This window comes from Notolabrus celidotus, chromosome 1, assembly GCF_009762535.1.
Source record: "Notolabrus celidotus isolate fNotCel1 chromosome 1, fNotCel1.pri, whole genome shotgun sequence".
NCBI classification, from domain to species: Eukaryota; Metazoa; Chordata; class Actinopteri; order Labriformes; family Labridae; genus Notolabrus; species Notolabrus celidotus.
The window spans coordinates 3,058,683-3,075,959 of record NC_048272.1 but is presented as its reverse complement, the minus strand read 5'-3'; the positions used below and the strand labels follow the sequence as shown (position 1 = coordinate 3,075,959).

General features: G+C 40.8%; 2 protein-coding genes across 3 annotated transcripts in view; both read right to left on the bottom strand.

Annotated features, from left to right (window-relative positions):
* The window catches only part of rassf5 (Ras association domain family member 5), a 46,766-nt gene extending 40,122 nt beyond the window's left edge, over positions 1-6,644 (bottom strand). Inside the window, exon 1 of one of the 2 annotated variants that reach the window (XM_034699545.1) lies at positions 5,758-6,644. In XM_034699545.1, the coding sequence (XP_034555436.1) occupies positions 5,758-6,529 (772 nt within the window). In that variant the 5' untranslated portion in view covers positions 6,530-6,644. The remainder of the gene's footprint in view (positions 1-5,757) is intronic. The other variant, XM_034699623.1, reaches the window with a different exon arrangement.
* Positions 6,645-9,007: 2,363 nt separating this feature from the next.
* ikbke (inhibitor of nuclear factor kappa B kinase subunit epsilon) overlaps positions 9,008-17,277 on the bottom strand; it is a 22,031-nt gene continuing 13,761 nt past the window's right edge. Inside the window, exons 9-21 of the mRNA XM_034681227.1 lie at positions 14,931-15,127; positions 14,610-14,668; positions 14,424-14,515; positions 14,218-14,319; positions 13,998-14,055; positions 12,507-12,619; positions 12,353-12,429; positions 12,227-12,266; positions 12,036-12,137; positions 10,177-10,273; positions 9,910-10,001; positions 9,755-9,826; positions 9,008-9,644 (exon numbers count right to left, since the gene is read on the bottom strand). Coding sequence (XP_034537118.1) covers positions 9,581-9,644; positions 9,755-9,826; positions 9,910-10,001; positions 10,177-10,273; positions 12,036-12,137; positions 12,227-12,266; positions 12,353-12,429; positions 12,507-12,619; positions 13,998-14,055; positions 14,218-14,319; positions 14,424-14,515; positions 14,610-14,668; positions 14,931-15,127 — 1,165 coding nt within the window. The 3' untranslated portion in view covers positions 9,008-9,580. The remainder of the gene's footprint in view (positions 9,645-9,754; positions 9,827-9,909; positions 10,002-10,176; positions 10,274-12,035; positions 12,138-12,226; positions 12,267-12,352; positions 12,430-12,506; positions 12,620-13,997; positions 14,056-14,217; positions 14,320-14,423; positions 14,516-14,609; positions 14,669-14,930; positions 15,128-17,277) is intronic.

The following is a 17,277-nucleotide window of genomic DNA, read 5'->3' as shown; positions in this document are numbered from 1 at the left end:
TTACTAATGTAGTAGGCAGTAGGTATTGCCTACTACATACTGCGTTTGAATTTAGTATGTAGTATGACTGTTCTGTCCGATCTGTCATGCAGCATGCTGAGCCAGACTTCGCTGGATTTCCGGTTTCGGAAAGCGGAAGTAAACAACGGCGAAGCCGATAAATAAAATGCTTATTTAGCATCCATTTATGATTTAAAAAGTTAGGAAGTGGTTTATATGTAATTTGATAACTTTCACAGCACCCAAAAACGGATTTCCCCCCGTCAAAAAATGAGGAAAAAGAAAAAGCGGAACGAGTGCTATGCATTATGGGAAATGCAGACAGGTCCGATGCACACTGAGATATTTTCCCGAATCAGTAGACATCCGGGGAGTTTTGGCATACTGCAGATTTTGCTCTTGTTCACATACTACTTACTACATACTGAATTTGGGACATATCAGTACATACTGCTAGTATAGTAGGCGATTTCGGAAACAGCCACAGTCACTGCGAGGTACATTCAGGGACCGTCGTAAATGTGCAATACAGACCTTTCATGGCATTTTTCTGTGAATCAAGAGAATCAAAATACAGTCAGTGGCCACATCAAGAATGTTTTCTAAAAACTACTGAAATTTAGCGTATTTACTTGCCCCTGAGATGTTATTGGGGGGAAAAAGTTTTTAAAAAATCGCAACTTTCACCGCAATTTTTTCAAAAAGCTGTCGCAAATTCAGGCTATTGGGCCACAACAATCACAAAAAAATCCTGCGAAATCCTGAAGGGACTGTTGAGTACATACAGTAGTTTTGTAGTTTTTACAAAATGAGGGGATTAATTGATCAGTAGAGGAAGTTAACAGAAATGACAGATTTATCAAGTAGTCCGATTCCAGTCTGTCAAACTTGAGAAACTGTTGAATATTTCTAACAGCCTCCTAATAGGTGTAGGAAACGTTATGATACAATGCAACAACAAAGTGATAACAGATAAAATGCAAGACTATATAATAATGATACACCACAATATCTGATAATGATAACTTCAATGTCTGTCAAAATTTCCCTAAAAGGTAAACTATAAATATTGCCAGTGCCACCACAAGGAGTCATGAAGTAGTGAGTCAAGTCAGGACAACTATACCAATAATAATAGGATAAAAAAATTATACAGAATATTAGTAGAACGAAACTGACATCTGACGTTTAGCTAGTTTTGCAAATGCTAGTTGCTAGTTTTAACATTTTCTTTCTTTTTTTTTAAGTTATATTTTTGGCCCTTTTGCCTTTATTTGATAGGACAGCTGAAGAGAGACAGGAAATGTGGGGAGTAGAGAGTGGGGGAAGACATGCATGAAGTGGTCGACCCGTTGGGAATCGAACCGGCGACCCCTGCGATGAGGACTGCAGCCTCAGTACGTGGGGCACTTAGACCGCTAGGCCACCAGCGCCCATAGTTTTAACATTTTGCCCAGCATTAACCCTCTGCTGGCACCAAACAGATGTTGTTTGCTATAGTTACACATATATATCCCTAACCCAAGGGCAGTGGTGGACAGTAACAAAGTAAATTTACTTGAGTACTGTACATGAGTACATTTTTTGAGTATCTGTACTTTACTTGAGTATTATTTTTTGGGGGAACTTATTACTTTTACTCCACTACATTTAATAGACAAACATCATACTTTTGATTCCACTACATTTCTATCAATGCTCTAGTTACTCACTACTTTTGCTTTGAAGTCAGCTCATGAATTTCCTTCTCTTTTCTGAAATCAGATCCTGTAAGACCGTAAACTGTCTGTGTGCTTTAGTTTGGTTTGTCTCAATGGTGTAGCAATACCTTGATTGAGCATAACGGCCAATAAGGATGATGATTCTCTATACCTGAGCACCACGGACATATTTTAAGCCCACGTTTGAGGTTTTTGAAATAAAGACTGATTGGTATTGTTTTAAATCTCTGATCTGATTACCACACAAACTTCATCACAGCCTACAAAACATCCCATCTAACCTGAGAAAGCATGTAGAGGTCTGTAGCTAACACACTTGTTTTATTCCAGATGAACATTTTAAACTTGTCTGTGCTTGTAGTTTATATTTCATGGTGTACTTTTTAGAGATGGAATAGTGTTTTCTAGATAAACAGAATGTAGCAGAATGTACACCCAGTACTTTGAATACTTAAGTATTTTTAAAAGCAAGTAGGGGAGAACGGGGTTGGTTGTCGCACTTTTTACTGTTTTGATGATTGCTCATCATCAAAACATCTTTCAATAGTCATTCCTACATTAAATTGAAGCTTACCGTGTTGGGGTTGGTTGTCACACACTATGGGGTTGGTTGTCACACACTATGGGGTTGGTTGTCACACACTATGGGGTTGGTTGTCACACACTATGGGGTTGGTTGTCACACACTATGGGGTTGGTTGTCACACTATGGGGTTGGTTGTCACACACTCTGGGGTTGGTTGTCACACTATGGGGTTGGTTGTCACACACTATGGGGTTGGTTGTTACACACTATGGGGTTGGTTGTCACACACTATGGGGTTGGTTGTCACAATGGTATTTCAATGGGAAAAATCTTTTAAAAAATGCAAGAAGGCAGAACTAAATTTGAAAGTTGAATTGCACTGACAAGTGATAGGCCTACATAACTTAATGCATTTTAACATAAAATGATCAAGGAACATGAACAGGAAACACATCTTTAGGCCAGCCTATATAACAACATAAAGAACCAAACAAATAGGCCGAACAATAATGGCCGACTCAACTAGGCTACATGCAGTCACTGTCTGAGTTACAGTGATGGTTAATGTAGGGTCTGCGCACTCCAACTCATTTCACCATGCATGATTTTGCCAACATAGGGGTTGGTTGTTACATGTGACAACCAACCCCAAAGAGAATGTGACGACCAACCCCAACTGGAATTTTTTTGCTAGCATCAAGGATAACAACCATTTAACAAATGCCACCTTTTAGAAAGCATCAAATAGCGATCTCATAAGTGAGGCTGCTCATCAACAGATACTTACAAGTTGTATATTTTAATCACAGTTTATATGTAAATGTACTTAAATGAATTAAAAACTACAATATAACATGCTATAAACTGTTCACTTGTCTATGCTAATTCAAAGCGAGTTAAGGGACATCTAGGTTTGACTCAAATGACGACTTTACATTTTCTAAATTATTGCATACAGTAAGAGGAACACAGGACTGAAACTGCTGGAACTACCAACAGCATGACTCCCTGAGAGCTTTAATTAAATATTAATCTGATGTCTGACTCTGTCTGCTAGCCTGTAATCCCAACCTCTCTATCCCTGAGACGTAATCCCAGGCCAGAGACACCCAGAGCTGGGATTAAGGAGACAGCCCTTACTCCCTGCCTCCTTCCTGCCTTCCCTGACCAACGGCACAGAATGAAGAGACAACTAATCAGATCATGAGAGCACTGATTAACAACAGGATACAGCCCAAATGTACTTTACAGATTTATATAACTGTAATACATTGAAATGTTCTACATATTTAGCACATTTTTTGTGTGATATTGCATATGTGTGTTTTCCTATGTTCCCTTAATGGCTCAGATTAGTCCATAAAGCAGACACACTGTCCTAATAGATGTCTGGACTGTCACTTATTATGCTGTCATGTTGGTAATGTGCTTATTTTTATGCACTATTAGGGCTGAATAAACAAATCCCTCTCATCGGGGTGTGTATTTATGCACATATGGAGTGAGGGTTGCTGTATAGAAATGGCATGCTACAAATCAAACTCCCATCCAACTCCCATGAGGAGCAATACAGATTTGGAAATAAGTAGACCCAGGGCCGACAGCCAGCAGTGTGAATACATTCAGAGGATTACACAACAGCAGACTCTCAGACTGGGAGCTCTGGTTTTAGATTGATAGATTCTACTGCAGGGCAAGGCCACATCACAACAGCTCCGCGAGCTCTCCACTGTCCCAGGAGGATAAAGAGCTGAATCTCTGTTTCTATAAGCCTCAGATGCAACAAAGCAAACACAGATACAGAGAGGGTGATGAATGAAAGACAGGCGGAGGGAACGAAGCGTACAGCAAGACAAAGACGTAGAATGATGGTTGTTTATGGCTGCAAGGCCTCCATCTCTCACTCCCTGTCATTTGTTGGGTGTAGTTGAAAGAAGAGCGTGTGTGCGTGTGTGTGCCGTTTCTATTTAGGCACTTATGGTTTCGTTTCTTCCCACAAAAATACCCTGACATGCCTAAATTTGTATTGCTTGTCATAAATGTCCCGGTGACCCCCATGACTGCATACCACGATCACCTCTGATGTTTTTGGAGAGCAATGAAGCAGCACAGGCTTCAATAGGACAGCTGCCAGAGGGACAAAACTTCCACTAATTAGCCGGATCCATAAAGAGTGAGGACCAAAAACTTAGAAACTCATGACTGAGTGTGCGTGTGTTTCACCGTGTTAGTGAATAGTGTTCTAGTAATCCCTGCGCTCGCTCCACTGAGCTCTTGCTGATAGCACACTAAATCAGACAGCTCTGCAGTGCTGGACAAACTCTCACTCTTTTCCCCCTATCCCTCGTTCGCACTGGCTCTCTTGCCTTCCCATCGCTCCTGTTACAGCCCCCCGTCTCTCCTCATTTTTATCACTCTGCCTCCCTCCGCCTCTCCTCCTGCTCCTTCCACTTTTTGTCATTCCTCAGTCCAACTACTTTTCATCATTTCCTTTCCTTTTTCTCTCTCCGTTCAACTCTCTTCCTCTTTTTCTTCATCTGTCCCTTTCTCCTCTTATTTATTTTCATTTCCTTTATCTCCCACTTCCCTGCAGCAGAGTCAGAGTTCTGCTGACACAACACCAACTCAGCATCGACCCACAGACACACATACAGTGCATGAATGTAACATGCATGCATGCGTGTGCAGTATGAGTGTGGAAACAGCAACCACACACAATCTCTGGTGTGTGATTGGTGTACTTATGTGCCAAACTAAACACATATCCAGACTGCCAGGTTAAATTGGCTTTGTCTGAACTCTCTTTGTCCCAGAGCTGTGCAGTTGGGAGTGATGACATCAGAGCAGTCCAGTATTTATAGTCAGAACACTCAGGTAGATGACTCCAGAGAAAAGATTCAAAATCAATGAAAAATGCTTCAATACATTATAAATGACTTCTTTCTCACTTCCTCACTATTCCAAAGTACAAAGATTAGTTTATTGGCTCATGAACAAGAGTGAGTTTTCCAGATTGTCTCCAGTAAACCACTAAATTCCTCTCTCTCTCCCAGCAGAGGCTGCAAATCAAAGAGAGTGAACTCTGGGAGGCAAAGCTGGCAGGACAAGATAATGGGCTTTCCATTAAAGGATTTTTGGCTTTGTCTGCGTGAAAATGTCCTTCCCTGTCATACTGGCTCCCTCACAAAGTCACATGCTCACTTTCTTTTGTGTAAAAAATACACCGCCACCAGTATGGACGAGATGAGCAGGGGGTTATTTCATAAAATGATCCACAATATCAAGGGACAAAAAAAGGCAATTCATGGACTGTTCATCATTTGTTCTAAACTGTGAATTACTGACAGTCTTACAGGTGAAACAACTGTGAGGCCAAGTATTTCTGAGCATATTTTGGAGTCCATAATATAAAACTATCTGCTGCTAAGTCTCTTGTTCTCTTATTACATGCATGAAAATATTCTCCAGACACATTCAGTGCATTACAATTTGGAAACCACAACAACTTACTTTGACACTTCAGTGCCTGTGCGGCGATCTGACGGCTGCAGGAGTCACACCAGTCCTGCGTAACGGGCTTGGCCTCAAACCGGTGTCCTTCTCCTTTCTCGGTCCTCACCCTTGGGTCCAAACCCCGGGGAAAGATGGTCCAGGCCTCCCTGCGATGAGGCTCTGTACGGGCCAGCCTGACCACGCCTGTCCTGCCTTGTGTGAGCCTGTCCAGCGGGAGGCTGCCGCTGATGCTCGGGTGTCCACTGTCTCGTCCCCTGTGAGGTTGGTCCCGGTGCCGGTGGCTACTAGATCCGCCTGGCATGACAATGCACGACCTCTTGATTGAAGTCCCCTTGCGACCACCTGTGTTAAGATTTGGGTCACAGCTGACGTTGCTGTTACAGTCACTGGTGATGTCCCCGGTTCGACTCTCACCAGCTGTCTGCCTGCCGCAGTCCGCGCTGCGCTCATCTCCGTCCCGGTCCAGGCTACGTGGCGCAGCAACACCAGCCGGAGCTCCGCATCCTTCACCGGGCATCTTCACTCCTCTCACCGCCGTTCCTGCCAATGGTCCAGGAGCCACCGCATGAGTCCCCGCTTGTTCACCAGTAGAGACCGACCCGCACTCTGCGCTGCTCCCAGAGCTTCTCCTGAACATCATCTTCTCCCAGGAAGACTTCCTCGGCAGGGTGATTTTCTTTCTGCCGGTTAGCTTCATGAAGAGCAGCTGAGGTTCCGAGTCCAGTCTGTGCGGACCCGGGTGCTGCCCCACCACACTCGCGGACGCCATTATGCTGTTGTCCTGTAATGTGTGTGTGTGTGTGTTTGGTTCTCAGGAGTGTGTTTCAGTGCGTGTTTTCACTCCGTGCCTTGAATGTAAACTTAACTCACGCCCGCGACATCGTGTAGTAGTGACGCAAGAGATGTGACGGGTTTAAATGTCGCGAGGGCACTGCCTCCTGTAAAGAGGCAGGGCGCGCGCGCTCTAATCCCTTGTTCGTACAGTAGATTTGATTTATAAAGTAATTATTAAACTGTAATTCACAAGGTAACACTTAACGTCACCAAAGATCCATGTGCAATGTTAACTGGTCTTTACTGTTTCTACAAGGTCTTTCCTCTTTATTCACTAATAGCAGACTTATAATTATCTAAAACCACCTTCACAAAGTCAAATAAGATACAGAAAGAGGACCGACATGAACCAAGACCTCAACTAACGATTACATGCAACGATTATTCTGCAACGATGAAATGTTCCAACCAAGTCAGAAACCTTGGTGTAGTCTTAGACTCAGACCTTAATTTCAGCAGCCACATTAAGACAATTACAAAGTCCGCCTACTATCACCTTAAGAATATATCAAGGATTAAATGACTTATGTCTCAGCAGGATGCAGAAAAACTCCATGCATTTATCTTTAGCAGACTAGACTACTGTAACAGGGTCTTTACAGGACTCCCTAAAAAGTCCATCAGACGGCTGCAGCTCATACAGAATGCTGCTGCTCGAGTCCTAACAAGGACCAAAAAAGTAGACCGCATCACTCCAGTTCTTAGATCTCTACACTGGCTTCCTGTCTGTCAGAGAATAGACTTTAAAATCCTGCTGATGGTTTATAAAGCACTGAATGGTTTAGGCCCAAAATACATTGCTGATCTGCTGCTACTTTATGAACCACCTCGACCTCTGAGGTCATCAGGTACTGGTCTGCTTTCAGTCCCTAGAGTCAGAATGAAACATGGTGAAGCAGCGTTTAGTCATTATGCACCACATATCTGGAACACACTCCCTGAAAGCTGCAGGTCTGCTCCAACTCTCACCTCTTTTAAATCAAAGATTAAGACTTTTTTATTTGCCACTGCCTTCCTATCTTAGCTCATTTTAACTCACTTTAAATTAAAATTTTAATGTAATTTTTAATATATTTCTAATTTTCCTTTTCTTTTCTGTTTTATTATATTTGTCATTTTAATTATGTTCTTTTATGCTTGTCTGAATGTTTCCAATGCTTTTATTGTTTTAATGTAAAGCACATTGAGTTGCCCTTGTGTATGAAATGCACTATACAAATAAAGCTGCCTTGCCTTGCCTTACATATCTTCAGAGAGCTACTAAACATGGATTAAGACCCACAGTAACTTAGCACAATAATGATGAAGATTATGCTCCTATTTTGATTCTGAAATCCTTTAAACCCTAAATCTGATATGAGAAAATACCAAAGTGCAATGTTAACATAAGGTAGCCCACTTGTTTCTCACTATAGCATTCATGCTCGTGCATAATACATTCTTCATTACTTTTTGCCTCAATTACAAAAAGCTTAAAACATTTTGAAGTGGTCAAATAGCACTAATTCAAATCCTTTAAGTGGGCCCTTTCATTTTGTGTTGAAGTAGTGCAGTGAGGAAAGCTGAGTGATAAAAACAAAATGTAACATTTGTTCGTGTAGGTTTGTAAGAGAAGGAAAGTTAACAAATTTTCCCCTTTGCCCAGAGCATGTCATATGAGAGGCTAAAATCACCAATTCGTCACCCTGACACTGAACCAAGAAAGCCCCCACTGAACTCCTACGCAGACTGGGTGAGAAAATTTCACTTCTGCTCTTTGCACTGTCACAACAGCTCACTTGTTTACTGATTTGTTTGAGTGTTTTCATGTTTCTGGCTCAGATAAACGTACCCACACCAGGTTTGATGTCAAACGTATTTGAATACTGACTATGAGTGGACTTTTAGGACTAAAGTCATTCTTCTATACTGCCAAAAAAACAAAAAAAAACAGGATATGAAATTACTTTTACTTTCACTTTCTAGCCTATGGTGTCATGTCTATCAGCTTACAAACATAATTTGTAAAGTTAAGAAATAAGGAGTTTTAGATTATGGCAACAGAGTATACTAAACACATTTTCTCCCCTTATGCTTCACCTGTGACACCTTTCAAAAAAATAACAAACCCTGGGATTCCCCACCCTGTAAACAACCATGGCTGCTGTCCTTTCAGATATTTAAATTCTCTTACTGTCATCAAACTGTTATTCTGGTCAAAAGGAGACATTGTGGTGAGAGCTGAGTTTCCCTGATTCTGTCACTTCTCTTTACCAGTGCAACCTACAACTGAACACAAAAACTACTGTATCATACAAGTTAAACATCAACAGGGAGACAGAGTATCCATCAAGACTGCAGAGTAGAGTGACTATCAATAATGTAATCAACTATTATTTATAAAGATACACTTTGCTTCAACCTAGATATGAAGTCACATGAAACAGTTTCTATGATCAAAAAGACTGCAGGCAACTTATTCACACACACACACACGCATACATAAACACACAGAGATATAAAGTCAGTCAAGTTGAATTAATCATTTAAAGGTTCCCCTGGTTCCGCAGTGCTTTTCCTGTGGGACAAAGAAGAAACACGGCCTCAGATAAACACACAGCAGCTGACTTGGCAGTCATCCTGACAGTCCATCACTGATGCAGCGTATTAGAAACAGAAACAATAACACTAAAGGCATTAATGAGGTTTGTATTGAAATGCTTTACTCAGTAGTCCCATACACACAAACACACACTGGATAAAAATCCATCCTTGGCATTTCCTCCCTCTCCATCATGCACATCTTTTTCGCTACATTGAGATTCACATATAATTGATTGTCTTTGGCTGCTTCCTCTTCATGCAGCACTTCACGGCTACAGCTGGTCCTTAATAGAGGATCCAATACACCGTCCATGACTGCTCCTGATGGGCAGTTATAAATGAGGTGCTCATCAAAGAGTGTGTGTGTGTAAATGTGTTAAAATGCAAGGGTGTTGCACTTTAGTCACAGAGTAGATGGTCTGGCCAAGCTTGGATCAAGAGCTGTTGTTGAGTTTACTCCTCCCAAACTACAGAACAGAAAAAGAAATCCATAAACAACACAAACTATCAAATTTCCCATCGACTGTACATGACAGTATAAGTTCCCTCTAAGATGTGGGAGTTGGAAGTAACTGACCTCTCAATAACGCTGTTATTAAACTGTAGTTCCCGCACTAGAATCTCCATTTCCTCCTTCAGATGGTGCATCCTAGAACAAAGGAATACACGTTAGCATGGCAAAAGGAAACTATCATTATCTTTTTTTATGCGAACACACGCAGACACACCCACCTTGAGACCATCTGGTCCTTGTCTCTGGCTGTGACTCCAGGATGTTGTGCTGCTCTACCGGACTGCTGACTGGATAGAATTCGGTCCAGAGACTGAAGAGGACGGACAAAACCTTACATCATCACATCACTGAGATGCTCCACCAGTTACATCACTAACACAGCCTCTGAATAAAGCTCACAAATCTAAAACAGTTCTCTATTAGTTTGATCATAGCTGTGTAAACCGTTATGCAAGATCAGTGATTTGTGAAAGTGAAATGCTGACCTTATTTTGGCACTGATTACTCATCTCTAGGTCCGCTAACAAGCCTGTAGAGAAAGAGCCAAAGTCCTGCAGGCGGGTCTGCATCTCCAGTAAAACGCTGAAAAGTCAAGTAGAAACACACTTCAGCGAGTCATAGTTAGTTAGTCACTGGCTTTACAATATGTGAACTCCTGCTGGATTCCAAAATAGGAAAATAAAAATACCCATGTCTAATTTTCCTTCACTAACAAACTGGCTCCAACTAAAAACACATATACAAGCAAATCAACTGCACAAAGGTCCTTGTTAGCTCTGAATAATGAATATCTATTGATTTCTGTCAGCTAATGAAATCTAAATCACATTTCCTCCTTCAATTAAAGAGTTATATGACGTCAATCTACTATATTATTATGCAGAGTTAATACTATAGATACCATTTGAAATGTAAAAACTTAATCCGGTCGATATGGAAAAGGAAATACAGATATGGAGCTAAGTGTGATTCAATTTAAATCCTCATGTTGCTTATTTAAAGGTGACATATCACGCTTTTTTCATCAAAATATATTGGTCTAAGAGGTCCCCAAAACATGTCTTTAAAATTTATTGCTTAAAAAAACACTTTGAAATCAGATTTTGGCATGCCTGAAAAGCCCTCTTCTTCAGTCCTCCTCAGAACACTCTGTTTTGTCTCTGACCACGCCCCCTCAGGAAGTGGATGTGCCTCGGCTGTCCAGCACGTTGATCTAATGTTTACATGTTGGCTGAATATACACGGCTGCTCACAGATCGCGTTACTTCAACCCTCTGAATCTGATCCAGAATCTGATCCTGACAGAGAGGCGCCTGCGGCAGGACCTTTATGAAGGATTGGTCACAGATTTAGTGTTTCTTGTTGTTTTATTTGTCAGTATGTCGACGTGTGTCTTAGTACACAGCTACGAACATGTAGCTATGTGGCTATGCTAACTAGCGCTAACACTTATCCATGATAAATAAAAATCATCCACTAGATCTTCAAATCTGCAGACGTGGGGAGTAAAACCGACCTCTACCAGAAAGGCAGCAGGACCTTTCTGAAGGATTGGTCACAGATTTAGTGTTTCTTGTTGTTTTATTTATCAGTATGTCGACGTGTGTCTTGGTACACAGCTACAGCTATGAACATGTAGCTATGTGGCTATGCTAACTAGCGCTAGCAGTTATCCATGATAAATATAAATCATCCACTAGATCTTCAAATCTGCAGACGTGGGGAGTAAAACCGACCTTTGTGTTTATTAAGACAGCCTACAACTAGCATGCCTCCCTCCTAAGCTCCTTGTTAGCACACATTTGTGCAGGTAATGAAAAACGGAGGGGGGATTCAGTATTATTTTATACAGTCTATGGGCTGAACAAGCTCCGAGCTCTGACTCCGTGACAGACCGGATATTGTTGTTACGTAACAAAAACACGGAAGTCTGAAACGGCTCGTTTTACACATATTTACAGAAAGGTGGAGAAATCAGAACAGGGGCAGAATGGATTTTTTTCATTCTCGGGGGTTTGTAGACATGCCAGGGACACATATTTCGGGTAGAGAACCATTAAAAAGTCCATTTTGCATGATATGTCACCTTTAACAAGCAATACTGAGTATTAACAAAGCTACCACCAAACTGATTCTTCATTAGTACAGCTGGATAACAGTGTCCTACTGTATTGTATTAGTTTCCTTCAAATAAGCTTTCATCATCTGAATCAATGGCTCTCAAACCAAACAAACACTTATCTTTATGTAAATAGTCAAGAGAGGTTAGGATGAAGGAGCTAAACTTAATCTGCTCCAAAGTACAACATTATTTGTTAAAAAATGCACAAGTGTCTGCTCTGACCTGCTCCATGTCCTGGTTGAGGTCAGAAGCTCTTTGTATTTCTGCACAGAGTCTTCTCTGAAGAGAGATTTCACTCTCTTAATGTGAGAGGACAGGTGGATTCTGGCAGGGAAGTGGGACAGCCAGATTAGAGGAGAGCACAGAATAACAACTTAACAGGCTGGGTTAGTAGTTCAGCAGCTGATACTCACTTCTCAAACTTGTGGATTTGCTCATCATTATATGGCAACTCTGGTTAAAATAAAACAACATAGTGACAACTTATACATCAAAGCCTATAAAGTCCACGGTTTATTTGAACAAAGAAACATACATACTGCCACTTAGTCTATCTTTACGATAGTGCTGATGAATTGCTGTTATCTTCTGCAGCAGCATCTCCATCTTCTGGCAGCTGTGTGAGGATAAGAGAACAAAGGTCAGACACCACGCAGCCATAAGGCAGCGCCAAAGCTTTAAGTCCCGGGTTACCTCTTGTCATTGCCAAGAGTTTCAGCTAGCTTGGCCTGCTCTATCTGCAGATGGTCCAGGCGAGTCTGAAACTCTTGGATGCCGGCTGCGTATATGGGTAGATGCTGGTGGACCTGCAGGGACAGCAGACACAGACTCTGATTAGATTAAATGTATGTGAAATTAGCAAATGGGTGCCTCAAGTCACTCATGATAAGGTAGTGTTGATTAAAGTGATATACCAAAGTAGTGGGAACTCCTTGGGTATTTGCGCCACACTAAAAACACATTTTTGGTTTGGCTCTTGCTTAAAATCAATACAAGGTGTCACTCCCTCTAATGCTGTCCAAAATGTGGTGACACCCAGTTCTCAATTTCTGCACTTAATTTTCAGTAAAATATATTTTGGGGTCGTTGAAAAGTATATGCTGATCATTAAATAAGGACAGGGTGGAATTTCTCTCAGTAGAACGTTTGAGATTGAAGTTGTGAAGTTAAAAATCAGACTTCAACACCAGCTGAGATTTCATGTTTTAAGTCTTTTCTTCATGTAATCACCATGAAAAGTACAAAAACTGCCACAGCTACACAAAATAGTTGGATTGACACTTTAAACTTATAGAACTTAAGAGTTCACATTTTCCAACAGTTAGAAAATAGCACATTTGTTATTTTCTAGCTGTAATTGTAAACTCATCCACAGTAAATCTGCCATTTTTAGGGACACTGCATTCCAATTTCTCTTCCCATCCCTCTTTTCCTTGTTAACCAAATACTGATTGACTAACGAATGATGCAATAACCATTACTCAATTAGTCCAGAGCGCTGCTGCAAGGCTGTTGACCACGTCCAGCCGGACAACCCACATCACTCCGATTCTCTTTCTTCCAGTTAAATTTAGGATCCATATTAAGGTTCTTGTTTTTGTGTACAGAGCTCTGCGTGGTCAGGCTCCTGAATATATCGCCAACCTGCTCCACCCCCTACCTCACCAGTAGGTCACTCAGGTCTTCTAAACCATGGCTTGCTGGTTGTCCCTCGAGCTCGTCTAAGAACAAAAGGTGACCGTGCTTTTGAAGTGGTGGCATAACATTGTGGAACGCTCTTCCTGTAAATGTTCGTTCAGCTGTCTCTGTTGTTGCCTTTAAAACACTCCTAAAGATACATTTATTTAAACAGGCCTTCGACTCACCTTGTACAGACTAATGTTTTAATTATGCTATTGTCTGCTTCTTTTAATGTTTTGAATATTTTTCTGTGAAGCACTTTGTGATTTTATTCTATGACAGGTGATATACTAAATAAAATGTACTTACTTGCTTGCTTGCTTGCTTGCTTGCTTACTTACTTACTTACTTACCCTTTTACTGTAGGCAATATTAAAATTAAATTAAACTTAATTCAAAAGAGTTATGCAACAAAAGTATGGGAAAAGTCAAATTTAGACACCATTTCCATCACCAACATCAGCCAGACTTGATTCAGTGATGCTTCCTCCTCATGTCACTCACCAGCTGCAGCTTTTGATTGCCATCACCTGAGCCTTGGTTTTCTGAAGTGTGGTGGCCTCTAAGAAAAGTCAGTGGCAGCAGACACGTGAGGACAAATGTAGAAAACGGAGGAAAAGATGACAAAAAACGAAAATGTTTCACATTGCAATACATTTATATAGAGAGCAATCCAAAACTGGAACATATTGTGCAATTAAAAATCCATAGTAAATAAACTCACAGTGTCTGAAGCCTGTGTTCTACAATGAGGCAAGACTGCAGTCTTACAGTGATCATTGCAATGCTGTGCATTGCCTCTCCACACTCCCTGCGCAGCCTCATCCTGATGAACAAGAGGAGTTTGTAAGAAGGAGAAACATTTGACAAGGCTCATTACCTTGATGTTCATTACTCAGTGCAGTGAAACAAAGCATGTGTGTGTCTCACATGTAGCTGTAGTATCCTTGTAGAAGCAGCTCTCTGTGTGAGTGCAGCAACTGTATTATCCTGAGATACTGATGGACCACTCCCACCATTATCTACACAGAGGGAGGATGTTTAAAGAGGTATTATGTAATGTGTTGGAGGTGTAATACTTATAGAATTAACAAAACGTTAGCATCAAAGAAGCACCTTGGAGAAGTTGTAGTCTGCCATAACATCAAACTTGGATGGGATGACAGGAGTCTCTGCTACAAAGGAGAAAAGAAAAACCCTCAAATCAAATAACCAAAGAAAACACTGTGTAAGCATGATTGGCATTCAAAGAAAAATCTAACAACAAAACTTGTGCATTGACAAAGATAATTATGTGATTAGCAGTGATGCTGGAAAACACCTCATATAAAGAGTATTTCACAGCTCCCCTCAGGGAAACAGCAAAGAAAAAAGGAGAGGAATCCTGAGGACTTCACAGGAACATATCAAATGTTTTCAAGGCTTTGATTGTCTTACGCTCTCTGAAGGGCAGGCTGCTGTTTGCTTCAGGCCCATAGCTGAGCAGAATCAGAGGCTGAGCTCTTGAAGTATTCGGGAGGTTGACCACCTTCATGTTGCCTTCCAGAGGGAGGTCGTGACCCAGGTACAGCAGATGTTGCAGCTGAACTGCAATACCAGTCTGAGACGCCACCTCCTCAAAGAATACAGACACCCTGAGAGGATTGATGGGGGGGGGAGAGACGCATTTTCAGCATCAACACCACACTGAAAGTAAGAAACCCTCAATTCTCATATTGCTTCATGTTTTAGTTTACCTGTGAATTTACTAACTGTATGACTCATGTTGTCTCACTACCCAAACTTTTGACTAAAATACAAACATCCCACCTTTTACCAACTTATTTACATGAGTTCCCTTTGTTTTAAACCCACCTACTCTTGTATCATGCTTTGAAGCAAACAAAAACACAGACAGAGGAGGCAAGGCACATCTAAAAGGTCAGCTGGGGGAAATGCAATCTGCATAGCACAACATGCAACGGTCTTTGTGCAGCCATGAAAAAAAAAGCCCCTTTGAGACTGAAATTGGGGGAAATATGGGTATAATTATTTTCTGCAAGCTTTGTTGAACCTGCACTTTGTCAGACTAGAAATATGTGAAAGGTTGGTGTGAAATGTTTCAGTTTGTGTTGTTTTAGTCTGACTTGCATCCTTCAGTTCCTTGACAGTGATTGCACCCCATAGATTTCCCTGCAGATGTTTTGGCCAGCCTCAGAGGAAAATCCCTAGTACCAAAATGACACAATTTAATAACCACAGTCAAACAATCCTATGAATACATAATGTTTTACTTATCTTAATGAGTGCTCTGTGAGTAATAGAGGTGAGCAATATGACCTCAAATGCATAAAGTCAAATCTTTTGATTTGTGTTTTTTGATATGTTGACATTGTGTTCCAGTATTATTAAATAAAAGGTTACTCCACCAGAGTTCTTACTGACAAGGTGCTCTCGGCTTCATTTCAACTGCATAGAGGCACAAGGCAAGGTTGTTCTTTGTCTCCTTTACTTTTTGCTCTAGCACTTGAGCCTCTTGCTCAAATAATTCATTGTAATCCCTGTATTTATGGTTACAAGACAGGTGATACTATAAGCAACATTTCGTTATATGAACATGATATTTTGTTATATGTAACCAAACCTCAATATAACATACCAGTCATTCTAGAGACCATCTCTCATTTTGGAAAGTTTTCAGGCTGTAAAATTAATTGGTCCAAAAGTGAGCTCATGTCTATAAAACTTCCTGATCTCTCCATATTGCAAGACTTTTGCTTCAAGATTTCACCTGAGAAATTCACTTACTTAGGAATAGAAGTCACTAAGGATTTTCAATCACTTTTTAAGGCTAAATTGCAAACAGGGAACGAGAGGAATGTATTCTTTATGAGATTGGTGCATTAGTCCCATCACCAATTAGAATAGATAAGTCATTATATAATAGCAATATGATCCACAGCATTATCTGTACCTGGAAACAGATTAAATCTCATTTTTATGTCTTCAGCTGTCCTATCATAAAGGCAAAAAGCCCCAAAAATTATAACTTTAAAAAAATATGATGACAATGTACACATTAAAAAAAATTGGCGATCACTCCCACCAACAGTGCCATGAATAAGCGCATCGGTTGCCAAAACCAGTTAATAAGTTGGAGCCTTTTTACACTTTAACACATTTTTTTTTGTTATTTGCTTAAAGACATTCATTAAAAACATCAGCACTGTGAGGATGCATTTTGAGATAGAAGCTTTAAGACAGAGGTTCCCAAACTTTTCATCCCGCGACCCCCAAAATACAAGTTTTAAAGACTCGCAACCCCCACTGTCCCTCAAAGTGTTTCAATGTGGCTTCATTTAGCTGGTCTGCAGAAAATTAACCTACCTATATGAGAACGTCATATCTTTTTTGATGACTGTCATATAGTCCTCTGGCAGACAGAATGGCAGAAAACGTATCACATTTTCTATTTTCAAGGTTTTATTTCAAGGTTAGCTACTATTCTTTTCAATATTTTTTACTATAACAGGTTAAAGCTGGGGTTGGTAATCAGATTTAGATACACTTATTGTTATACTGGTTAAAATGATCTTTATGTCCTGATGGCAATCAATACATGATGTGTTCCTAAAAAAGAGTGAAAAAAAGCTGCTATCTACAGCCAGAGTAAACCTGAGAAAACACCAACCAATCACCGTTTTTTGGCTCCCCAAATTTTAAACCAATCAAGTCCCGTCCAGCCGTTCTGCCCTCCTCCTGCGCGTACATTTCCCCGGCGTGCACTCCTCCGAGTCCCCGTCTC